At 40.4% G+C, this 27,629-nt stretch overlaps 1 protein-coding gene across 2 annotated transcripts in view; it reads right to left on the reverse strand.

Moving 5' to 3' along the window:
* Positions 1-27,629, reverse strand: part of Sgcd (sarcoglycan delta) — a 365,504-nt gene that overhangs the window by 73,140 nt on the left and 264,735 nt on the right. For both annotated transcript variants that reach the window (XM_051167942.1, XM_051167943.1), the window contains exon 6: positions 11,673-11,745. In XM_051167942.1, coding sequence (XP_051023899.1) covers positions 11,673-11,745 — 73 coding nt within the window. The remainder of the gene's footprint in view (positions 1-11,672; positions 11,746-27,629) is intronic.

The following is a 27,629-nucleotide window of genomic DNA, read 5'->3' on the forward strand; positions in this document are numbered from 1 at the left end:
TCTCTGTCTGTCTGTCTCTGTCTCTCTGTCTCTGTGTGTGTGTGTGTGCATGTGGGTTCCTGTGGAGATCAGGAGGCTTTTAAAGATATCCTAAGTAGAGCACTTATGATAGGCCAAGAGCCACAGGTGCTTGGGTGCTGGGGACAAGATTCCAGTTAACCGTAAAAGCAATACTGACTCTTAAATACTGGCCCATGCCTACAGCCCCTCCAAAGAGATTGTGATGTGTTAGATCTTACACTGAAGTCATGCATAAATCAATAACCATTTCATAGATCTCTAATTGAACCTACATTTATTTTGAATTGAAAATAGATTTTTTTTTTTGAGACAGGGTTTCTCTGTGTAGTCTTGACTGTCCTGGACTCCCTTTGTAGACCAGGCTGGCCTCGAACTCACAGCAATCCGCCTGCCTCTGCCTCCCGAGTGCTGGGATTAAAGGCGTGCACCACCACGCCTGGCTGAAAATAGATTTTTTTTTTATACAATATATCCTGATTATAGTTTCCCTTCCCTCCACTTATCCCAGTTCCTCCTCTCCTCCCCTTCCCTCCCTTGCCCTTCCCTACATATCCTCTCCCTTTATCTCTCTCATCAGAAAACAACAGGCTTCTAAGAGATAACAACCAAATATGACAAAATAAAAGATAATAAGACAAAGCAAAAGCTTTCATATTGAAGTGGAACATGACAAAACAATAGAAAGAAAAGAGTCCCAGGAGCAGGCAAAAGAGTCAGAGACCCACTCATTCATTCTCATGGGAATTCCATAAAAATACTAAGCTAATAGCTATAATATGTACACAGAGGACTTGTTGTAGACCCATATAAGCCCTGTGCTTGCTGCTTTAGTATCTGTGAGCTACTGAGCTCATATGTGCCTTGCATAGTTGATTCAGAGGGTCATATTCTCCTGGTGTCCTCCATCTCCTGACTCTTAAAATCTTTCTGCTCCCTCTTTCACGGGATTCTCTGTGCTCCTTGGGAATGGATTTGATAGCGACTTCCAATTTAGACTCCTGATCTGAATAATATCCAGCTATGGGTCCTGCAGACCTTAAATAACTTGAGAGAAACTGTCATTTTAATAATCTATAGTTCAAAGGAAAAGTACCTTTATGTAATTCGTGCAGGATATAACAAAAGGGCAACATTCTAGAATGAAGACTTCTGAAAATTTTAATATGGAAGCGGCAACCAAAGAACCAGGGGGAAAGGATGGAAGGTATAGGTGGGCAACAAGAGAAAAAAAAAATAAGAGGATGACAGAAGGTGGGGAAGAGAAGTAGGACATAACCAAATAGGATACGCTCAGGTTGTGAGAGACTTTTAAGAGGTGATTGTGTGTGTGTGTGTGTGTGTGTGTGTGTTACATGTGCGTAGGGCCATCCATAGGTGCCAGAAGAGAGCATCGTGTCACTTAAAGCAAGAGCTATACAAGGTTGTGAGCCACTGACTATGGGTGTTCAACTGAACTCTGGGACCTCTGGAAACGCAGCAAGTGCTCCTAGTCATTGAGTTATCTCCCTAGCCCCTGAGAAGTATATTTTGAATCTTTATCATTCCATCAGTGAGACCCATAAACGAAGAGCAGATAATGGAGTGACATTTGGTCTAACATTATGCATAACCACGGCTAGGAAATGAGATAAGCTTATCCGGGTGTCTCAGCTATCTGCTTGTCTTACTCTCACTTATATTATACTGTGTTCTAGCAAACCACAGACAATCCTAGATTTAGGAGAGCTCATGAGAAAGAAAAGATGATTGACTTGCTGGTTCATTTTTAATTCATTTTTGATGCTCAACTGAATTCATATAAAAATCTCTTGTCATCTTGTTCGGATAACCTCCCATTACTCTTTGTTTTGAAAAGGTCTTAACTGGAATCAAACAAGCCTGGCTTCAAGCCAGGATCATGAAGGCTGTAATTAAGCAAGATTTTTCTGTCTATATACCCAGCAGGGCCATCTATGGAGGAGGGAAAAACAGGAATCAGAGGCAATTGTGTGTTTTTCCAAGAACAACAGAACAATATATTCTACATACTTTACATAATAAATGACAGCAGCTGACATTTTAATCAAGACAAAAACAATAACAAAGTTGCTGTGTTTTCTTTGGAGACAGGAGGTAGCCCTAGCTCAGAAACACATAGTTTTTCTGCTGTCAAAGACTAGGCTACAAACTCCTACTTTTAAGATGGTAAACCTGCCTAGTCAACTAGGATAAAGGTGTAATTTTATATCCTCCTATGTTGGCTTTTCTTGGAGTGATTTTTTACATGTTAATCCCTAACATTAAAGGTTAATCTAAAATGCACTATTTTAATTTTTAGCTAACACCACCTGTCAGGGACACTGGTGGTGATGTCATTTTATTGTCCCTTTTGATGGATATGAGCCTATTGTGACAGGTAAAAGTGGTATTTTTCCAAGCATGTCATTGATGGCTCTAGCTATCACAGATACCCTAGGGATGTCTAATAATGATTTTGAAAGTTGCTTGAGAAGTGCATGTCAAGATTTAGTTTGAGAGACTAAAATACCCAAACCACTTTGGGTATTGTATTTGAACTCATCTCTCATCACTTCCGATTTGCAAGAGCATGAATATTGCTTATGACAAGGGTCATAATGATGGGTTCCAACAGATTTGTTCCTTCTTTGTTTATTTCCACAGTTCCTACAAGATGCAGAAAGAAAGACTTACAGTCGTTAGTTCTTGTCAACTTCAGCTAAAACACATTGGGATTGACAAATCACTCTCCATGGAAGCCTGGCTACCTGACAAAGCATTTCATCCAGGCAAAAGCAAATGGCTTTTCATTATTGTTCTTGTCCGACTAATTTTTCTTTCAAACTTTTATCCTAATAGATTTTGGGGGCAGGTGGTGGAGTGAAGTGGCACCTGTCCTTATAATCTTTTTGTGAGCCCCCAAAACAGAAGCTTTTCCTTAACCAGTTTTTTCACATTTCCTTTCCCTCTTTGGAACGTTATAGAGGAGAAAAGGCTTATGTGACTTCCAGGTAAGATGGAACAGAAAAATTCCAGCTTCCAGAACATGTAGTTCTGATGGGCTTCAGGGCTGGGTAGCAGCTCATGCTGGATTTTGTCCAGCTGTCTCCATGCTCATTTTGTTCCATTGTGCATCAGGTCTGGTTGGTATTGCTCAGCCATAAAGTTAGGCATGTTGCATGTTTCAGCATCAAGACACACTGTTGGTACCTCAGCCTATTCTATGATTTAATCATGAAGTGTATCCCCTATTGCCTCATGTATTTGAGACTTAGAAATGAGTTGATGGACTCCTGGAAAGTTCTTGAATCTAGAGAACTCTGACCTAATAATTGGATTAATTATTTGATAGAGTGATGTTGGCTTTATTGAGAGGCAGTGAAAAGTAGGAGACAGGACCAAGGTAGAGAAGGCAGGTCACTGTGAGGTATGTCCTTTTAGGACTATAGATTGCCCTGACTTCTATGTCTTTTCTTTCTCTCATTCTTTTCTCTACCGTGGCTTCTCTGCCACAGTGGATGCAAACTATGAGAAAAAAAACCTTTCCTCTTTACAGTTGTTCCTAACAAGTAACAGGCCATAGTGATTAGAAAGCTTACCAAGAAGCCTCACCCAAAGGAATCACCCTGGAATCCTGACCAGCCTGGTCATAAGTTACCACTTGTGTTCCTAAACAGGACTTAGTGTGTGGCTCAGTGGTAGAATGTTTGCCTAGTATACATGGGACTCTAAGTTGATTAGCAGTACCAAAAAAAAAAAAAATATATATATATATATATATATATATATATATATATATAGGAGGTGGCTCATGTGGGTCCTTCTAAAACTTATCCTTTTCCCTAGAGATTCATAAAATTTCTTCCCTGGCCACATGACACAGAGGCCATCTGGGAGAACTTTGCATTATGGCTTCCTTCCAGAGTCTCAGAGAGTGCAATGACACATAGCAGTTAGCTTTTCTTTATTATATAATTATTGTTGTTATTGTTATTTAAAGAGGATTTTATTATATATCTCTAGCTTGCCTAGAACTCTATATTATACCAGACTGCCTTTGAACTCACTGAGATCCTCCAGCCTCTGCCTCTCAAATGCTGGCATTAAAAGAGTGCACTCCCAGGGCCAGCTGACTTTTCTTGAAACCTATCTAATTAGCTATTTCCTCCATCGCTGAGAGGACTTACTTAACTCTTGCTTTTGTGACATTTGTTATCTTCCTCCCACAGCTGGCTAGACATAAGAAGAGACAGGCTTCCAATTTCTTTCCAAGTGAGACCTTCCCTATGTTATAACCTCATCTTTTCCATGATGTCCTCTGGCTTATATCCTTTCCTGGCTCCCAGTTGGAACATAACAACTAGAAAGTAAATAGATATGGAATACATGCGTGGTACTGTCAAAGAACAATCCCTTGGCATTTTCAAAAATATTATTTTGGAGACAGGGTCTCCTATGTAGCCTTGGCTAGCTTAAGTCACTAGGTAGAGCAAGTGTGCCTCAAAATTGCTGTGATGCTCCTGCCTCTGCCTCCCAAGATGACAGACATACGCCTTCAGACTTGGTTTCTATTACATCTGTTAAAAATAGATAAGTGAGACTGAAACTACCTTAATCGTTGAAGCATTGCTTTCTCTTTGTTCCTGTCTCCTCAACAAGACCAGAGTAATGGGAAAACAAAAGTGGCAGCACAGCATTGCCCAATTTATAAGACTGTCTTTTACCAATTGTGTTTTAACAATGGATGTTGGTGGGGAATAGCCATTTATCTGTAATATTGATAGCCACCTCAGATACAATAGTTGTTTGCATTTCTTGTTTCATCTTTAAGTGAAAAATAATTACGGCCTTCCATAACTTGCTAAAAACTTTTACGGTGGAAAAACAATGCTAAACATTGTGAGTCCCGGCCTGAGATAACAGCTTCGATTATATAGAACTGCCTGTTTCTCCTTGCCAAACATAGCAATTTTTGAGCTTGTATTTTCAGATTTGTCTGTCTTCTAGGCACCTGGGTTTAAGAGCCTCAGATCTATGCCTGTATTCACTGTGCACATGGGCATTGGGACCGACTTCAGAACAACCTCAGGACACCTGCAAAGCCTAAGTTATTGACCAGTATTGACAACATTAACGATTCTTTCCTTCTTTCTCTGTGGTCTGAGGCAATAGTGCATGCCTCAATTAGTATCCCACCAGTACTTTGTAACGGTCTCTGAGCCTTACAGACAACTTAAATAGTCATACTATTTGCATATTTCTTTAATTTATCATTTCAATCCTATTACATGGCCAAATAGTATTGAATATCACATACGCAAAACAGAAAGACCTCAGTCTAAGTTTGTGGAATGCTGAGGGATGGAGGAAAAGGGAGGGAGGAGGTGAATTATGGAAAATGTTTTTGAAATATTCAAAAAATAAAACTTACAGGTTTCATAGCCAATGACATTCTGTGGAATTGTTCTAACACACGACCAAGAGGCTCATTATATGCCTCTCTCCATCTCTCCCTTCTTTCTACTTTTAAAAGTCATTATTTGACATTTTTGTATCGTGACTCTGAATACCTTTAGTTAACTGAACCCTGAAGCTATGTCAATTCTCTTGGTTCTTTAAGCTTACAAAGCATTAGAAGCCAGTCTAAACTTACTTAGGAATGGACAGTAGAAAATAAAATAATGTATTTTTTTTTCAACTTATATGGGCCTGATTGCATTTGTGGGTCCTGATGATATATACAGATTTTAAATCTCACACATCCCTAAAGGAGTTTAGCTTTTCTATTTTAAATTAAAAAACAAAACAAGTACAATGTTCCAGGAAATGCTGAGGCATACATACATACATACACACACACACACACACACACACACACACACACACACACACACACACACACATATATATATATATATATATATATATATATATAATGATTTCTGTCCACAGAAATTTTTGTCACAGAACTCTCTAATATTTTGGGGAAAAAAAACCTAAACAAAGTAATATTATTTCTCAGTTGTTGTACAACATGCTGGAGATTATTTTTACCTCCAAACTGTGGGATGTGCTATCTATAGCAACTTAATAAAGTCTTTCAAGTCTTTTGCACCCATATTTGAAATTGCTTCCACACAATTTATTAAACAACATAGCCACTAGAAGGAAAATCACATTTTCATAAATGTAGTGTAGAACCACAGAGATAAGTTGGGTCATTTTGTTTCTTAAACTAAGTGGCTAGAGACACCCATTCCTTTTCAATCCTAGACCTGAGTCATTGACTCTTTTCTACGTATTTCAACCAAAATACCAATCATTTGCCATGGGCAGCCTTACCTAGTGCTCCCAGGTAATGTAATTATACTTTGTGTCTCTATCAGTTTCACTCCTCCATCCTAACAATTATTATGTCACACTGTATTTGGGGTTATATTTCTGTTGCATCCTCCTTAGCTGAGAACTACTTTAGTGATTATTTTCTGCACACCTGCCTTCCAAGTGTTTGGTACATGACTCCTTAAGAAGCATCCTACCATATTTGTAAGTGGTCTCTGATCTTCAAGGACACCCTCCTTGTAAGTATACATGAAGTAAGAGGTGATTATATATATGTGGTTTTTTTGTTTGTTTTTTTTTTGTGTTTTGGCTTTTTGGTTCTTAGGACTTAGGGTTCCTTCCAAGATGTGAGGGCAATTTACAGTTTTCTAGATATCACAGTCTGCCCAGCATTGTCTCTACTTTTCACGATTTCATGCCTGGTGCTTCCGATTTTAGATTCTCATTTATAAGCCTCTAAGAATTAGAATCCTATGTGGAGTCTTCAGAGTCATAACAAGCCCTCGGAGCAGTATGGACAGTCAAAGGCAACCTTTGTTCTTATAGAAAATACATATGCAAAGCCGAGGGGCCCATTTCCCGTTTCAGATCATGAGCAGCTTGAGATCAGAAGAATCTGAACAAGGGAACAGTGAACACATTCACACCCTGAGTTGTGAATTTATTAAAACCCAATTATAATTCCAGGTGAGTTCTTCTTATTTCAAGGGGCAGGCTCAGTGCTTAACATATTTTTGAGCATAGGTTCCAATCTGGAGCACTGTATCATTATTTCATAATGAGCCTGTGGGGTAAAGTCGATATGCATGAACCTGCCATTGACCTAGGCTGTTGTCATAGCCTTTCTCTGTGTAGTTAGAGGCAGCCCTCTGGTGTGAATTTGAGCTCAGCTTGAGGGTCATATACAAACATTTTCAGTAAAAACTGCAAAGCATGGGCCATAGTCATGTAAGAGCAAAGCAACACATCAGAACTCTGCAATGAGGAAGCTATTTCTCCCTTACTGGGAGCATCTAAGGAACAAATGCCAGAAGTCTGAAGTCTGCTTCTAGTGAACAAGTTAGCAAAAAAACCACCAACCCAAGGAAAGCAAACTCCCCAGCAGCCAAGAGCAAGAACAGGAGAGCCACTCCAGTGAAAAAGCATGCTGAGACAGATGCGGTTTTCTCATGTTTGATTATCTGGGTAAGGGGAAGGCCACGGATATTTAACTTGATTATTTTTACAAGACAGTCCAGGTCCAAGTCTTCTGTGGTTTGCAGACATTGCTTGCTTTTACTTACTAAAAATCACTGAGAAAATATGTATATTACATAAAAGACTCCCCCCCCCCATCTCAATTTAACTGTAATGTGAACTTTAAAGCTCCATTCATTTACATCCTGAGGAGCTCCTGTTTATAAAGCTCCTTTAAGATCTGTCAGATGACTGCATCTCTTAAGGCAAATCTCAATATATGACATCATAGGACTGTAGGATGCTGACACTAGAGAATAGTGGATATAGGGGATGATCTGTCTAGACTTTATAACTCTTTTTAAAATTTAAAATTATTTTATAAAAGAAAAAGTTAGAATAATATGGAAGGAATAGATATCGAGACCAAAAGTGAATTGAGTCTCTGTAGATGCCAGGGCTCCCTGTTTGGCTCAAGGCTATGGAATGACTTTAGTGGTTTTCTGACCCACAATACAAGGTACTTTAGCTCTGTTGGGTTAGTACTAGGGGTGGACAAATATGCTGCCCCCAAACAGTTTGGGGCATACATTTAAGAGTCTCATGTAGAGTACTCTGCTTCTTTGGGCCCAAAGACACAGCAGCATGAAGGTAGCAGAGGCCAGGGCAATGGGCTTCAAGGTCATCATCCTTTGGGTCCATAGGCAAGGTCAGCATCACTTAGCAGCATAGAGGAAAACATCCTGCTATTCAATAAAGGGAAAATGCAAAACATGCACCAACAGTCTGGTCCAAGTTAGTCTGTGAACCACAATTGGGCATCTTTTCAATTTGTCTAACAGGTATATCTACCCCATCTACCCTGAAGCTCACAACTAAAGAAAGCTAGGGATGGGGCTCAAGAGAAAAATCACAAACTTACTTAAACTATTATAAGACTTTATTGTGATATATATATGTATATATATTATATCTCATACCACATACATATATACATACATGTACACAGAGTAATCTGATTGCTTTGTTATGAGATGTAAATTTTGTAGATAACATGGTCATGTTGCAATGTCAAAAGGCTGGTCATGCTACAAAATACCAATAAGAAAGAAATTCCAGAAAGGAGAAAAGGCTAACTTATGATATTTTTTTATTTTGTATTTTCAACCGGACTCAGGCTCCCATAATTTGGACAAAAGCGACAAACAAAACAACAGTGTCAGAATAACGTATGGAAATATTTCCTAAGATGTCTGTGCTGGTCAGCCTTATTGTCATCTTGATACAGTCTAGAGTAATCTGAGAGGAAAAGCCTCAGTGGAGGAATTATCTAAATTAATCTGGTCTGTAGGCATGCCTGTGATAGATTATCTTGGTTATTAACTGTTGTAGGAGGCTCCAGTCCACTGTGGTGGCACCATTCCCCAAGCAGGTGGTCCTGGATGTATATAGAAACTAGTTAAGCATAAGTGCGTGATCTAGAGGGCAAGTCAGCAAAAAGCGTGCTTCTATGGGTTTTCCTATGACTCCCTTTTTACATTTCTGCCCTGACTTCCTCAATGAAAGACTGTGCCATCAAAGTGTAACCCTTTCTACCCCAAGTTGCTTTTGGTCAGAGTATTTTGTATCACGGCAACAGAAGGAAATAAGGATAATTCCTATTTTAAAAAACCCATTACTTTGAGTATCTGTGAATTTTGCCCATTATTTTGGAATAGGCAATGAATATATGCAGTTTTTACTTGAAGTCTTTATATTGTTTCACTATACTTGCCTTTCCTCAGGAGTTTTAGAGAGTACATATTCTAATTGAAATTTCCAGGGCTTCTCTTAGGCTTTCAGTAGATAGTGAAAGCTTATCTCAGGACACTATGAGCAAACACTGTCCTGTGTTCTTCCTGGACCAGATCTTCAATATGGATGGATATATCACATATAATTAGACATATAATTAGAATAAAACACATCTAATTAGAATAAAATCATACCACAAGGGCATATACAAATAAAAAGGGCATATGTATATGCCCTTTGGTATGGTTTTATTCTAATTATGTGTGCTTATGAGCAGGTAATGCTAATTTAATGTAACATAATAATGATTAAATGAGGGTAATTAGCCTTTGTGTCTCTTCTTATGTTGGCAATCCTTGAGGTCATCTTTTCTGTTCCTTATAAAACATGTAATGGGTTGTGACTTACAGCCCTGTATACTGCGCCGTATAACATTAGAGCACGCTTTAATGTAATGTGTATGAGGTTTATTTGGTACGCAGTATCAAAACTCTCCTGATCTCCTGTACCTTTTCCTTCTTACTTATAATGACCATTACCCTACTCTGTATTATACAACCTACTACTTTTAGGTTTACCATATGAATGAAGTCACATGCTATTTGTCTTGTGTGTCTGGCTTATCTCATTCAGTGCAATGTCCTTGAGTTCATCCATGCTGTCACATGTTGCCATCATCTTTGTTTTTTATGGCTTTTCATGTTGCAAAAGAATAAGAATTATTATAAAAGTAATTTTGATAGAAATTCAGAAAATGGAGCCAGGGATCCACTAAGACATAGGGGTTATGCATGACTCCACCTGCCAACTGCTGTCTGAGATGTGAAAAAATGTCACATTAAGCATCAATAACACAGGAATCTCAAGGCAATGAATGCCTTTGTATTCCAAGCCTCAGGGTGTACATCACTAGGTGACTGGACTCTAGCTTTATGGGCATTCAGCGCAGGGTACCCATTCTTTGTTTGCATTCTCTATAGTCAATGGCCCATGTAAGCTCAGACTTCCCCTGCTATCTAAGCTTGGGTGCCTGAATGGTTATTCTTAAAACTCTTCCTGATGCTGGCTTGGAGTTAAAATGCAGTGACATCAGGCATCTGCCACATTTTTTCTTACCCTGTAGTAACTGTGAGAGGGCAGATATCTGGTGTATTACTGACTTCATCAAACATGTGCAAATATGCACACACACATACACATACACACACACACACACACTCACACACACACACACACACACAGTGGTAGGACAGTTGGGTTGTAAACTACAGCTCCCCCTTATTTGGGAGTTTTTCTGGAAAAAGTTCTCCTTCCCTAATAATTATCCTCTTTTCTCTTAATCTATTTCCCTCTATCCTTAGGGAGTATACATGTTGAAGAAATTCTATGGGCTTGGGAATAAAGTCATGTATTTCTCATGGCTGAGAATGTGTTTCTCTTAAGGGAACACAGGTTCCCCTGTGGCTGTGGCCATTTCAGTAAAGCACTGACCCACAGCCTACATTGTGAAGGAGTAGTGCCACATATGCAATGCAGACGCATCGGCTACAGTTGATGTCTGTTATGAGGTAGTTCACCCGTGTTGCCTGCCCTCTTCTGGTGATTTGCCACTGATGTCAGGCCAAACAGTTACCAAGAAAGGCATCGTTCCCTGGCTTTGATCCTATCTTAGATCCTACCTTAGAAAGTACAGTTGTCTTTATAGCAACATACCTTTTGTAATGTGGTTCTCTTGACTGTCAGCACCTAGCGTGGTTTTTAGGCTATATCGCTATGTCCATCTTGTCTGAATATTGTTCTTTTCTATTTTCCATAGTTGGCGGCAACTACATAGCATTTCAGATGCCTCTCCTGCTAAAACCACACACTTATATCCACATTTGAAGATCAGCTTCAATACAAAGGATATCCACAGAATTCAGCCCTAGCACCATACTATCCAAGTAGTGGACATTCTGTTACATGGAAGAAACACTTGAATTGGGTTTAGACACCAACTTCTTTTAGGTAATACTTTTCAGGTGGCTGGTCAACACCAGTTGTGATTCATTTTCTAATTGTATGTATTTGTAGTAACAAGAAAAAAGGCAGCAAACACATTGTCAATCCAGAAATCCAATCACCAATCACATTTATACCTTTACAGCTTCTCACCTCAGACCTTCAGTTCCTTAAGTACTCAGAAAAAAAGATTAAAAAAATTATTGTCTTCAGCAATTCTCCAGTCTCTATCGGTTAACATATTTTATAAAGTAAATGTCAAGTTCATTCAAAATGAGTGTTTGGTCAGCCACAGACAGGAAACAGCCACCGAACTATGCAAATCGAAGCCGGAAGCTTACCTGAGTTCCTTGAAGGGGTCTGCTCTGACATTAGGTGTTTCTATGGATTTGGGGAAGACTGTGCCTTCAGCTCCTACAGAGAAAAGACAAAAGCAGACAGATGTTATGCACATAACACCCAGGGCATCTGCAGCACACGAACTGATTCGAACTCAGAGTGTGCTTTTTGCCACACTTGAGGAGGGCTTCTGACAGGATGATGTTAAATCAGTTCCTGCAAGCAAAACTTTAAAAAATGAGAAACAGCTCTTGTTACATCCGAGTGAGGCCAGGTGGAAAATTCCACCGGGGTTTCCAGGTTTCTGGAAAAAAAAAATAAAAAACAAACCAACAAATATTTTAATCAGAATACAATTACATTACTTTTCTTTCTCCCATTTGTCTTGTTAGCACCCCCGTGCGCCGCTCCCCGAAACTGATAGCCTCTTTTTTCAAAAAGGGAAACATCTTTAACAACATCCCTCAAAACAGGAAATGTTAGCTCTTGTCTCTTATAAACTATTAATGGCCTTCTGACTGGAGTTTGGAACTAGAGCAACTGAGGACCTCTCCCTGAAATGCAGTGCAGATTGTGGAACATGGAGTTAGATGGTAGTGTTTGCCTCGTATCGAGCCAAAGTGTTTTTCTTTTCTGTAAATAAAGTTCTGCATTACCATTTTTGAAAAGTTATGCAAATGGAACACGATGAGAGATCACTGGAAGACATATTTCTATACTGAGTGTTAACATCGATCCCCAGCCCAGTTGGGGCATTCATCTCTTGCTTGAGCTCTCAGCCTTCATCCGTACCACCTGTCAACATCAGCTGAGCTTTTCAAGCTATAAAAATAGTGGTTGTCTGTTTTTTTATGCTCCCTAAGAGATTGAAAAATCATTTGACCTGCAGCGTACCAGGGACAGTTGCCCTGGATATTAGCTTTTCAATTAAACGTAGCAGGGGGCAGTACCCTGTGCTTTAAAAAAGGTAAGTGCTTCGCACTTGGTATATGTCTATGATCCTGTTAAGAATATTAGAGTATTTCACACTCATGTGCAACTTTCTGGAATCCTCTTGCATGTTTATTGCCTAGAAACTCCTTCTTTGTAATTATTACTCTAAATTTAGATTTATCCTAGTATAATGATATGTCTAGAAAAATGAACTTTATTAATATATGTAGGAACTGCAAAAATATTCAATCTCATGATAGCAGCAAAAGACCATTATAAAAAGAATCAAAAAATAATACTTTGGCCTAACATTACACATAGCTATTTGAGGAACAGCTTGACGATTAACATAAATTTAAAAGTTAACAATTTTGACTGACTCCTATAGATTCTGTCACATGCTCTAGTCCATATTTCTTGCAGCAGCCTCACTGCATTGGCACCATCAGTGGGTAGAAACATTAAGTGTAGGCCACTTCAAACCTCTCTCAGCCTAAAGATGTTCTTGTGGGTTTGCCTCTGTGGGCACATGTGTGCTCAGGTGTGCTTACTCATGTATACTCATGTAGAAACTAGAGTTGACATTGTCTTCCTCAATCTCTCCCCACCTTATTTATTTATTTATTTATTTATTTATTTATTTTGAGCAGGGTCTCTCACTGAACTTGGAGCACGCTGCTGGGGCTAGACTGGCTAGCTAGCAAGCCCCTGGAATCAGGCTGTCTCCACCTCCCAATGCTGAGCTTACAGATGCATGCAACCTAGTTTAGCTTTCACATAGGGACTGCAGATCCAAATTCAGGTCTCCGTGCTTGCACTAACAAGCACTTTGCCCACTGAGTATTTCCACAGCACTGCCATATTTCTTGCTTTTTAAGATTCCCTATCATTTCAAACACATTAAAATATATACATAATGAGATCTACAACTTGTTATGCAAATTACATAAGAATGTTCAAAGTTTTGTTATGCATAAATTACTAATTTTGCCCCTGAGACTTCCTCATTATGTTTTTGTATAACTGTAGAATGAATTAAATTTTAGACTAAAGTGTAGCTTTTGTTAAACATGCACTAAATTTGGTTTTGAAGAGTGCATTAATTATTTTTTCTTTACTGTGACCAAAGGTTTGACAATACAGGGCTATCCAGAGTTCTAATACTATGACATAATGTTGTCATACATGATGCGGTCTACACATATGTTTGGGCACATTTGTCAGTATCCCTGTAGCACATGTAGCTCATAGGCCACAGACTGGATATGGTTGTGTCATGGTCTACGGATATGGTTCCTCACAGTGGAGAAGGCATGATGGAGGAGCTTGCTCACACCTGGGAAGTTCAGGTGGCAGAGGCAGTGGGATGTCAGCATTCAGGTGGCCTTTTCCCCTCTTTTTTTTCCAGACTGAGGCCCTAGCCTTCAAGAGAGTATGGCTCACATTTTATTCTACAGTTAATCCTTTCTAGAAAGTCCTCATAGATAAAACCCAGTGAATCTTTCTCTTATGCAATTAAGTAGACAAAAGAAATGAGTCATCACAATTAGTATACATTTCACATCTCTAGCATTGCTGAGATCCTTGGAGAGGTGTGTGGGGCTAGGTGCCATAAAATTGCTAAGGATTAAACAACCCCACAAAAGTCACATGGTGATGCTTCTTAAGCTATATGAGACCCTGGGCATATCCCAAACCACCTCCTCTTCTGGCAAAGCCACACCACTGAACAGGGACTTCCCTTTGGAGCTCAGAACTCTCTGGATCTTAGTCCCAGAAGTATAATGAAAAGTTACAGTGCTGTATCTCAGTAAACTAAGGAGTTTGGTTATACTATTGGTATATTTGCATTCTAGTTGAATCTCTTCCCTCCCCCAAAAATTCTAAAAAAGCAAAAAAGAATATTACCTCTTTTGTAAGTCAACCTTAATTGTACATACAGCAACTGTCCCTATCTATGGTCAGCCTCCACTATGTGGACTGTTACTGAAACCACAGCTCACGGTGTTCGTCTACTGCCATGCACATGCCTACCTTCATACTGTAAGACACCTGGAGCCTTAGGCGACTGTGCACAGCATGTATACACAGTAAGACAAAGGCTACTTTACATCAGACTAATCACTCAAACTTGAAGAATGGCATTTTCTTTTTAAAATGGCTTTCAAATGCCTGGCCAGTCTTTTTGTCCCATTCAAACTCTGACTGAGTTCCTTCTCCATTAGCTGAGGATGATGATCAAAATTCATCTCCTAATTCACCTGTACACCTGGCTTTACTCAGGTCATGGAGAAGCTACTTAGATGGAGCTCATGGCTCCATGACAGGGTCACGTAATACTTCACACATTAATGATCCATAGAAAGGACATAGTCTCTTCTGGACACTAGAATTCAGGGCCACAGTTTTCTCTAATACAAAAAATACCTTTGCTGTTCCTTGACTAGGTGAATGTCTTTTTCTCCGTCATATCTCCATTGCCCAAGACAGCCAAAGGCAAACAGTAAGCACTCAACATTTTAAAATGGCTATAACATTTACTTGGCATCTGACACACACCACCTAGCATTTTTATGTGTCATGCGGAGCAGACATTGTTCCACATCCTTGACTTGTCTTAGGGTCTGTGTAAGTAGGTGTGGCTTCCTTGGGCTGCTACTGGAATTGTTTCTGATTGATGCTGTGATTCCTTTGGGAAAACTGATTTTTTTTTTTTTTTTTTTTTTTTGGTCATAAAATTCCTTACACAATACCATATATTTTAAGTACAATTCAAGATATTATTTTAACTCTACTTATGAAACGACAAACATTGTAATAAAGGAATATGGTAAAGGCTATATAAAAACATGTCTTTAAAGTCAAAGGTGATCAGGGGCTGTGAGCCCCTCCCAGACCAAACAACCAATTACTTAAGGCCTGCAGCTAAAATTCACAGCCTGCAGTGGCTGCACGTGCAGAGACTTGCATGAGCATGTGACTATTGACCCATATTTAGCTCCAAGGCCCTAGCACCTTGCTCTGTGCAGGTGAGGCTGCTATAGTTTGAATATCAGATCCTCTCTCCCCTCACTTATATGTTGAATGCTTGGTCGCCAGCTCTTGGTGGCAGTTTGGGAAATCGTAGGAGGTTTAGGAAGGGCTCCTAGCTGAAGAAAGTTGAGCCAAGGGACATGCTGTTTGAGGCTATGACCTGTTTTAACTGTCTGTTTTTGATGTTTCTGCTTCCTGCCTGTCACGCAATGTACGTCTTCCGTTCCCATCTCTGACTGCCACAGTGTTCCGCCTCACATATTTCCAGAGACACGGAGCCAAATGACCACATGCTGAACCTTCTGATGTTGTGATCCACGGTTGTTTTCGTTAGTGGTGCGCAGCTAACTAGTTAACATAGGGAGATGCAGCACCTGCTGGAAAGCAAGGCAACAAATACCAGAGGTGTGTCTGGAAAAGGGGACTCTGCATGGGAAGGGAGGTAAAAGCAAGATGCCCACATTTCCTCACCATTTATCAACTAATCCAATAATCTCAACTTCTTCTGTGCTGGGACTTGGCCAATGGGGTGCTCATGTCCTACACACCTGTGGCCATACTTCTAGATACGAATTTCTACAGAAAGACACAAAGGCCTTTTGTTTGCTAAGGAACCTTGAACATGACATATAACACCTATGGTGTTCAGTTCTCCTATTGGAAAATACAGGAGGTAAACTTTAAACCCCTTCCCAGATCTAGCCAATGGTCAGAACATTCTCCACAGTTGAGTGGAGAGTGTGATACGACTTTCTCACGTACTCTGGTGCCTCACATTTGACCATGTCCCCTGGAGGGGGAGACCTGGTGGCACTCAGAGGAAGGACAGCAAGTAGCCAAGAAGAGACTTGATACCCTATGAGAATATATAGGGGGAGGTAATCCCCCTCAGGAACAGTCATAGGGGAGGGGAATAATGGGAAAATGGGGGGGGGGAGGAAAGGGAGGATACAAGGGATGGGATAAACATTGAGATGTAACAAGAATAAATTAATAAAAAAAAAAAAAGAAAGAACATAGGCTGTCAAATGGCCCTATGGGCAAATGATTTATCATGGGAGGCCTTACCACCTAAGTTCAGCTTGGAACTCACCTTAGAGAGGAAGACTTTTATGTTTAATACATAAGATATAAGGCAATAAGATAATAAGGTACCAGATGCCAAATATTACATTATAGAGGAGTTTATTATATGATCATGAGGGGGAGAAGGAAAAGGGAAAGGGATACCCCAGAGAGAGACTGAGACTGAGACAGAAGAAGAGAGGAGAGAGAGAGAGAGAAAGAGAGAGAGAGAGAGAGAGAGAGAGAGAGAGAGAGAGAGAGAGAGAGAGTAAAGGGGAATAGAGAGAGAACCAAGAGGACAGTTTGTCCTTTTATATAGCCCTGGGCAGGGCCACGCCCCCGTGGCAGGTAAGCAATGACATCACAGGTAGGCAGACTGAAGCAGAACCCTAACAGAGACCCTACTCAGGGACAATGCCTTGAGACTCCAACATGCATGCTGTGGTGTAAACACACCTTATGGTGAGGAGACTGGGTATCTTATAGGTATACAATCTGTATCTTGGAGATATGGAAAATTGTTCTGTAGTTACAGAGCTCAGGGGCCTGGGGCAGGACACTTCCGTTCAGCCTCGGTTCCAGACCAAGTGCTTCCTCACATCTGTTACAGGCGATGTCTTTCAGCAGACTCGTCTGCCCTGTGCCTACTTCTCTTTCTCTGAGTGTGAACAAATATCAAGGATCATGTCCTCAAATAATACTTGCCTTTCGAGTCCCAATTTCATGTCTTCCTAAACCTGTTCATACTTGCAATGAGATGAGATGGTAACATTTTTTAAAAAGACCTTTTATTTTTATGTCCTACCAGGTTCCTGATCTCTACATTTCCCACTTTTCCAGACAGCTATCCATTGAGACAAATAGACAATGCTGTCCTCTACCCATTCCTGGATGACATACTATTCTTGATTTTATTATTTCAAAAAGGCTCCTATTAAAATGATACCCACTGATTCTTTCTTTTGACACAATATAATTTACAGGCAATAAATGTTCATAAACAGTTTGACTGAAAAATCCATAAAACCATTTCAGCTTTATTTTAAGTTCCATTTAATGTTCCTCGAAAATGATTTCATCGATGTGTCCCCATTAGCTGGTTCTCTGCCCAATAACTTAATTCCATGCAATCAATCAGAAACTTATAAAGCATGTGACAGGATCTATCTAGAGTATCTTAATACACCATAAGGATCAGCCCAGTGGCTCTTTTTCCTACTAGCTCAGGTAGGGGGTACACTTGTAAAGATATCTTGAATGTACTTTGTTACCATAGTAACAGAGGCATAGCATCTCTAGAGATAACACTCAAGTTCAGAGCTCAGAGTACCACCGTTTTCTTTTGAGGACTCCTGCATGCCAGGAGACCTGAGATCTAGTCTTCTATTTGTAATGTGTAAGGTGTAAGGCATAGCACACAGCCTCTCTAGGGATTGATTTCCTCAGCTGTAAAATGAGATGAGTGAAGTGGCACTTTCTAAATCTAGCGTTCTGCGAGGTCACCATCTGATATAAGCAGACTTTTATCCTTGCTCCCTTCCTTTTACTCAGAGAAATGAACTCTAGAAAAAAATATATACATTTATTTGTTTTGCTGTGTTGTATTTTTGTGGTGCTAGCAATTGAATGTAGGGTCCTGCATATGCTAAGCGGCTATACTTAATTGGCAGAATAAAACCAAGAGAAAATAAATCATATAAAACATGAACTAGGGGGAAAGCATCATTTGTTATAGATGGAAATAATGAAACAATAAACATCATATACAGCTTTTTAAAACCCTGAAAAGTGACTTGGAGAAATCTAGAACTCAATATCGGGTCTTCTGGACCCCTTTTCTGATTTACCAAATAAACAAATCAAACCTCCCTTCAACCATTCCTCTCATCACACTTTTCTAGGGTGACTTCCTCAATCATTTTATAATCCAATAACGGTATATATATATATCCTACCAAAGAAAAGGTGGTGTTTTGAAGTTATATAAAGTAGGAATGGGTGGATTCTTTGCTTTGCAAGGTCACTTGTGATTGTGCTCTTTTACAATAGTTGAAGTAACTAACTCAATGGAAAAAAATCCCATGATTCAGGAGAAGATTATGGTGTACAGCTAAACCCAAAGTTCTATTCATTCAGCCCACAGCCTTGAAGACCTAATGCTGTAGGCCTTAGAAGCAGGGACACACAGTCCCAGGCTGGTAGGGGGGAGTATCCTCCACTATCATATTCTGACTAGTTGAAATAATTGGTAACTAAGTGAGCTCATAAATAAGACTATATATATATATCCATAAAGTGCCAGAGACTTAGAAGACAGATCTTTGAAATTTTCCCAAACTCACAACTAGCAGACCCGTTTTCTGAAGAACTGAAGTTCGGTGACGTCTGAAATGTCATTAGGAATGAACACACCCAGAGAGGGATGCAGCAATACCAAAGAATACACAAAGGCTGCAGAGTCTCAAACCATAACTAATAATGACTGTGTAGTTAGGTCATATTTAGCAAGAGGCAGCCATGATAGGAAAATAGAGAAAGCCCAGGTTCCAGGGAGTGCAGTGTTCTAGAGAGTAAATTAATTATTTATCAAGAGATATAATTTGATCAAATTCAGATTTTTAAAACAATGTGTGGCTACATTTTGTGGACTAAGTGTTTACATTAAACAAATAGTGATATGTTGAAGTCTTAACCCACATCGGGGTGGAAGCACAAGACGGGGCAGTGGAGAGAATGTTGGGAGTACATTGTCAGTTTGACATAAGCTAGAGTCATTTTGGAAGAGGGAGCCTCAATTGAGAAAATGTGCCAGCAGACTGGCCAGTGGGCAAGCCTGTGCTGTGTTTTCTTCATGGATGGTTGGTATGGGAGTGCCCAGCTCATTCTGTCGAGTGCCAGCCTTGGGTTGGTGGTCCTGGGTGCTGTAAGAAATCAGGATAAACAAGCCATAAGAGCAAATACTTCTCCATGGCCTCTGCATCAGTCCCTGCCCTGACTTCCCTCAGCAATGGATTCACTTATGTGGAAGAAGAATAGAATAAATTGAGCCCCTTTCTGTCCAAATTGCTTTTGGTCATTGTGTTTTTATCAAAGCAATAGAAACCCTAACTCAGGCAGGAACATAACCTGATTTTCAAGAGTTCATGAGGTTAGAACCCTGATGATGGAATTAATGTCCAATTAAAAAGAAATGCCAGTATGCAGATATAAGTGAGTATATACCATTTGAGTCTTTCTGCTTCTGGGTTAACTCACTCATTATGATCATTTCTAGCTCAATCCATTTATCCACAAATTTCGGGAATTTCTTGTTTTTTTATAGCTGAGTAGTATTCCATAGTGTATATGTACCACAGTTTCTTTATCCATTCTTCTACTGAGGGACACTTAGGCTGTTTCCATGTTCTGGCTATTATGAATAATGCTGCTATGAACATGGTTGGGTAAATTTTCTTGTTGTGTTCGGGAGCATCTTAAGGGGCATGTCCCATGAAAGCCTTCACTTACTAGGAAACTGGGACAGAGGGGAGGGCATCCTATTGGGACTCTAAATGAGAGAAGCATGGGAGAATAACAAAGTAGAAGGATCCAGAGGGTCCTAGAAACCTACAAGTAGAACATTATGATAGGCAGATTTGGGCCCAGGGGTCCCGCTCAAACTAAGGCACCAGCCAAGGACAATACAGGCGGTAAACTTTAAGCCCCTACCCAGATCTAGCCAATGGTCAGAACATTCTCCACAGTTGAGTGGAGAGTGGGATATGACTTTCTCACGTACTCTGGTGCCTCACATTTGACCATGTCCCCTGGAGGGGGAGACCTGGTGGTACTCAGAGGAAGAACAGCAGGTTACCAAGAAGAGACTTGATACCCTATGAGCATATACAGGGGGAGGTAATCCTCCTCAGGGACAGTCATAGGGAAGGGGAATAATGGGAAAATGGGGGGGAGGGAAGAATGGGAGGATACAAGGGATGGGATAACCATTGAGATGTAACAAAAATAAATTAATAAAAAAATAAAAATTAAAAAATAAAAAGAAATGCCAGACACGTCCTCTTTCTCCTATGTGCAGTCATCCGTCTACTATCCCAGGATGAGATTCATAAGAAAAGACAGACTAGCACTCATCTCCCACCTCCAGTGTAAGGAGAGCAGGAAGTTGGGTATCTTCAAGCCAGGAAGAGGAGTCTGGCCCTTCTGACATCAGAATTCAGACTTCCCGACTACCGGAACTGCAAGGACTATATGTTAGCTGCAGAGCCATGTGGCCCATGGTAGTGACAGTGATGCTCAGATGTCATTGCTGCAGCATGGACAAGGCAATTACAGATGCAGAGGGCAGAGGCCAGGGAGGAGAGGGAAGGCTGAGCTAGAGAACCCATAGTGAGGAATGGGAGCGGATGGCTGATGAGATGCTCAGGAGGAAGCTGCCTGGAGCTGCCAATGCACTGGGCAAGAGAAGATGGGAGGGTGATCACAGATCCCTAGGAGAGACCTAAGGTGGATGTTCAAGCCACGTTGACAAAAGTGTTCAAGGTTAGCCAGCGATGGCCACAGAAGCCATATACATATACACCATATACAGAAGCCATATACATATTTGCCATATACAAAAGCCATATATTCTTGAAATGATATCCACATGAGTATTTGATATTTTAGTAACCAATTCTAGCTTTTAGTTTTTTCTGTGATGAAGCAATTTAAATTAAACTACCTGCTCCATGTATAAGAATTATATATTTTATTAATGTTAAAATGTTAATAACATATTCTAGTAACTAAAGAAAATCACAGATAGTTACCTGAAAATGAATGTACTCTGTGAAAAAAACACTTTTCTGGTTACCTTAAAGTTTTAGATGAAAAGGTTTTTATATAACTATCATTGTTAGAATTCTTTCTAGAACACGTGTTACAGTTTTCGCCTAAGTCCAGAATATTGAACATGGAAAGGAGTGAGGTGTGGTGGTGCGTGCCTGTAATCCCAGCACTAAGGTAGGCAGAGTCACGCAGATCTCTGTGAGTTTGAAGCTAGCCTGGTCTACAAAGTAAGTCCAGGATAGCCAAGGGTACACAGAGAAACCCTGTCTCAGAGAAAACAAACAAACAAAAAACAAGCAAAGAAACAAACAAACACCCATGAAAACAGTTTGATACTCAAATATAATATTCCTTAGATTTGAGACTGGTACCTTCTACAGCACTGAAACCATGGTAGGTTTTGTTAGACAATAATCTCAGAAAATTTCTCAGAAGCAACTGCTTTTTAAAAAATTATTTAATTTGGTGTGTGTGTGTGTGTGTACAAATTTCTATGGGTTCACATGTGTGTATATGCACATGTAGAGGCCAGAGGTCAACTTCTGTTGTTGCTTACAAACTGCCCACCTAACTTTCTGCAGTCAGGGGCTCTCCCTGGGACTTAGGGCTTGCTGATGAGGCTGGGCTGGCTAGTAGATTGCAGAGATCCACCTGCTTCTGCCTCCCAAGCACCTGGGCTTAGAGTCCAGTGCCCCCACATATCCCTCGCTTTTTATGTGGATGCTGAGGATAAGAAAACACAGGTCCCCTTGCTTCAGCAGCCAGCTCAACAGGCGCAGCCTCTGCCCAGCCTCTGTGTTTAATTATTAGCATGAACTTTTTGGCTTTCTCCTGAGAGCAACACGCTGTCACATTTTTTTTTCATGGAAATTCTGGGTTATATTTAGTCAGAACCGTGAAAGGAGCTGAGAATTAGAAAGCACGCCAACGCCAAGCTTCCCCAACTTTTGGGATTGTGCAGTGAGCACAGAGGCCACTGTCGAGGCCACTGTCTCAAGGCCTTTGCAGACATGAGCAACAAGCAGACTCTACATAGTCACTTTTCATGGAAAAGGTTGCTTGGGGCAGTTTTATCCCTGCTTGTCTTCCCTGGTGGTATTTATTAAGCTGTTAATGCAAAACATCTGTGGTTTGTTGTGAGCCGTTTCTAGGTTACAGAGAAAATATTTCCTTTTTGGGGACTAGGTTGCTTTCTCCTAACCTAAATTAATCCATTCAGCCAGTGTTTTCAGGAGGCCTCGCTCCGTTTACGTAGAGAAAACTGACACAGATGTTCCTTTTTATGGAACTTCAAGTTAATAATATTAAAAATGTTCATAAAATTGGGGTTGGCACATGGGTAAAGAGCTGATAACCAATCCTGAGGATCTCACGTACCCGTGGGGTGGAAGGATTGCATCAGTTCCTGCCAGTTGCCATCTGACCTGCACACATATATTGTGGCATGTATGTACTTACACACATGAACAAATAAATGTGAAAAACTAAGATTTAAAGTGTTAGTAGTATGTGTAATTATTCTAGGTAATCTAACATATTGCTATGTATGCATGGTACAGTGCAGGGTACATGTGTGTGCATGGTACAGTGCAGGGCAAGTTTCAGCATCTTTACATTTCCAGTATCTTATTATGACAGTATAGTCACTTGTACAGCTATATGAGAAAAATTAACTTCTTGAGGGAAACTATTATAAATAATGTAATTTCAATGCAGCTAGTACTGCCTATAAGCTGACAAGCTGACAAATACTGACTCTTAGAGGGTGGAATGGTTTGTATTTACTGTCAACTTGATGGGATGTAGGGTCTTCCTGGAGACAAATCTCTGGCCATGTCTGTGAGAGGTCATCTCAATTCAGATGAAATAGGAAGACATATGCTAAATGTGGGCGGCACCATTCCATGGGCTGGGGGCCCCGGGCTGCACAAACAGCAGAAAGCAAGCTGCAGAGGAGAAATTGTACGTCTGTTTCCTGACTGAAGCAGCTACGACATGGCCAGCTGGTCTCCTGCTCCTGCCAACATGCCTTCCCCATTACAGTGGAGGAAACCCTTCCTTTGCAACATTGCTTTTGTTGGTTATTTTATCACCACATTAAGAAAAGTAACAAACGCAGAGAGCCAAAAACTACACACAGGTGTGCATGTATTCGTATGTGCATACTGTAATGTTTTATATATATGTGCATATTTATGTATATATATGCATGTATGTTTATGTATGAGGCATGTTTACATGTATATATGCCAGGCATATAGTAAAGTGCATTACAACACACTGATGCTTTGCTATATTTGGTTGTGACATCAAAATGTTCAACAGATGATGGATATGTTTTATTCATTGCATTAGAAGATAATGAGAACAAGAAAAGAAGATAAGGCCTGAGAGATAACAGAGCTTCATTATTCTGAATATTAGTGGCAGAAAATAATACAATGAGTTCTATTTTAAGTGCTTTGGCAGTTTCACAGAAGCCATCATACCACTGAAATGCACATCGTGAACATTTGTGTTGAGTGTGAAACTAAACAGCAATTTTAAGATTTACATAGAGAAACAGATAGGGAAGTGATGGAGAGACACATAGCTTAACTAAACAAACTCTACTAGAGAGATCAACAGACTCAAATTCATGCTTGGTGTATCATTATGTCAAAATTGGAGGGAAAGAAAAAGAAAAGAATCATCGAAGCAGCAAGCAATCTCATTTCAGTTTCTTATGCCTCCACTTAGTTTTTATAGCAAATAACACTGTACAAATAAATATTTCCAGCCCATTGGTTGCATTCAACATGGCTGAAACATCTAGTGTAGGGCGTCTTCTGATGCAGGAGGTCATATGAATAGAGGAGAGGGGGGACTGTGTGACCGCCATGACACACAGCTGCATTCATGCTGCCCAAAGATGGCACACTGTGTTGCATGAATGTGACCTTGTATAGACACTGCCCTCCAGGCCTGCATGGGACAGGTGGCCAGAATTAGGGGAAGTAGGGAGAAAGGGTGAGGGACAAAGCAGTCTGTGCCAGCAAATTCAGGAGAGCATTGTTGTGACCTGCCCTTCCACCTGGGACTGAAGGGCACGTGGACTGCTCAGTGGAAACCTCCTCTCTCAAGTGTTTCTCACAGTGAAAGCAATCAACACCAAGGGAGTCAATGGAGGTTGAGAGACCTGGGGAGACAAAGCAGACAGAGTTTCTAATGGTTTCCTTGCCACTGAGAAAGTAGCCAAGCAGGTGGGTGGCGATGCCTTCCTACAGAGAAGAAAATTGAAGTATTAATTGAGAGCCACAGAAAAACACAGTCTAAAATGTAATTGAAGAATCTTAAGAAAAATCATTTATAGGAGATAAGATGATGACTTGGAAAGTGAAAAATAGCAAATTGAAATCTTAATACAGGCGACGAAGCTTTCACAGAATTAAGGAAAGCACCTCAATGACTTCATTTCTGCATGTAATCGTGTTAGGAAAGGAAGCCTGAAGGTGGGTGTACTTTGCAGGTGGCTTAAGGTGGCACTGATTTTGAGTTTATCCACTGACACTATTGCCAGGATGGCCAGCACATTGCAGAAAATATTCCCCCCTTTCCCTTTCAAATAAAAGGGAAAAATCCATTAATCTCCCAAATTAATGAGACCAATGCCTCTAGCTACATAGCCACCTTTTCATACTCTCTTCAAACTACAGGAGACTGTATCCATCACACATCCTTCCCTAATGAGAGGGCGTACACACTTCTGGAGAGGGGCACATGAGAAATTTTACTGCCCAGAGATGGGACATAACAAAGGTGGCTGGTTCCACCCATGTCCCTTGTTCTTCTACATGATGCATACATGAAGCTATAAGGGTCATCTTCCCAATCATGGAGGGTTTCAGACACCTAGTGGTTGATCTTGTCACCATAAAGCCACCAGCAGCTGCCTACTGTTGAACTGGCTCAGCCCCTAGGTCTGATTTGTTTGAACCACATTAAGGGAACTTTATGACTCACCATTGAAATTCAATACCAGTGAGTGCAAGGTGTACCAAGGGAGAGAAGTAAAGTAAATGGACCTTTCTGGTGGGTCATATCCTTTAAAACAATTTTTTTTCATGATAAGCAAAAAGATATAATGATGAAAATCACAGTTTCTCTATCTTTATATTTGAATGGAAGCAACTTTGCATTAATTTCTGAAAGAGGTTTGTTTTTCCCAATGATGTTTTAAAAATATTTATTTTTAAATGTGTGTGTGTGTGTGTGTGTGTGTGTGTGTGTGTGTGTGTGTGTGTGTTTGTACAAATGTATATACGTAGGTGCCTATGACAGGTAGAGGTATCTGATTCTCCTGGAGTTGGATTTACAGACTGACACTGGTTCTAGAAATCAACTCTGTTCCTCTGAAAGGACAGTAAATGCTCTTAATGGTTGGGCCATAATTTCCATACCTTGGTCTTCCCACACTTTTGTTTTTGCTCAGTGATTTGAGCCAGAAAGTAGTTTTCTTTCCTTTTATAGTAAATCAAACTACTTAAGATGTACCAAATATCATAATAATAAAGGATTCTTCCATAGCCCTCCCTCAGTTCTCACTAACTGCCCCTTCTTTGCACTCCCATGCCCGACACGAGCGCTCACTCCATTTTGCCTCGTGAGATGGGTTGCTGGCCTTCATCACAACAGATGCTACCTTAGTCCAAGGGCCACTCTGACAACCCCATTCTCTTGCAGACAGGTTAGCACAGGTGTAGTTACTGTAAATTCAATTTGACTTAAGCAGGAAAAGATTCAGGATGGAAAAAAAAAAAGGTGCTAGCAGGAGGACATTTAAGCCAGTCAGCACCAACTATTGATACCTCCCCAATTGGCTCTCCAGAAAGTACTGGCTGGGACTGCACAGGTATGTTCCCAGGAGCCTGGCCTTCTCACTGCTCTCCCCTTTCTCACACTTGTACCTTGTGCTCTCTGAACTCAGTGCAGTCAAATCAACTGTAATGTGGCCATTGAGCTTTACCTCACCTCTCTGATTGGTAGTTTTGAAATATTGGTTTATATTTGTTGTCTTCATATTTTTCACTCCCTTTCATGGAGAGCAACTATCATGCCCTTCCCATATCCTTGATGTTTATTTAGTTTCCAGGGGTATTCCTCTGCAGACCTGGGAACATACCTAGGGTGTATATACTGCCATAAGCAGAAAATAGCAGGATTTTTAATCACCACCACAATTGTATCTTGTTCTTCTTTCTTTCATCCTGGGAGCAGCTCCTGGCTCTCACTTTTCCCTTATGGTTTTGCCTTTTTTTGGAATGGTTTCTAAATGGAATGATGTTAGAATCTGGCTTTTATTTTCTCATTTATCAAAAGGTACTTGAGGCGAGTTCCATGATAGAAGTTTTTATTGGCTCAAAAGCAAATGGTGCATTTGAGCATCAGCTCCGGACACCTTTATAAGAGATTAAACTTAGTTGGGCTATGTTGGTCCTAGCAGGGTTTTCCAGGAGTCCAAAGAGGGGACAGACAGATAAACAAATTGAACAGATCTCAGACCTGACATTCTATGTCATCTTTAGGGAGGTGGCAGCCTCTCAGACGGGACAGCTATGATATGCCTGAGGAGGCTGGCCCTGTGCCACGAGGACTCGGCAATTTCAGAAAAGGCTCCCCAGTCCCTTTCTATGCCATGACAGTTGAGAACTGACACATTTTAAAGTTTTTTTTTTTAATCTATTCTGTGAGGACCTCATACACATACATATCTACCCATGAACACCTCACATTTTCCCAACCTGTCCCCCCATGTCCCATTCTCAAATTCATATTCTATTTTTTGTTTTCATTAAAATCCACTTAGTCCAGTCAGAGATGCCCATATGCACATGGGGGTGGGGCCATCCCCTGGAGCCTGGGTAACCCATCAGAGGCCATATCTCTGGGGAAAATAGGTTCTTCCCCAGAAGCCATCAACTACCCATAGGGGAGTAGGCAGTTTTTAAATAACCAAAAGGCCAAGAGCCTGAAGATAGCAGAGGGAATCATAATGGGCCAACGGCCAGTGGGCCTGCCCATATTTTCATGAAATCTCAAACGCTTCCTTAAATTTTGAACAA

Source organism: Acomys russatus, chromosome 25 (assembly GCF_903995435.1).
Source record: "Acomys russatus chromosome 25, mAcoRus1.1, whole genome shotgun sequence".
In the NCBI taxonomy this organism is placed as follows: Eukaryota; Metazoa; Chordata; class Mammalia; order Rodentia; family Muridae; genus Acomys; species Acomys russatus.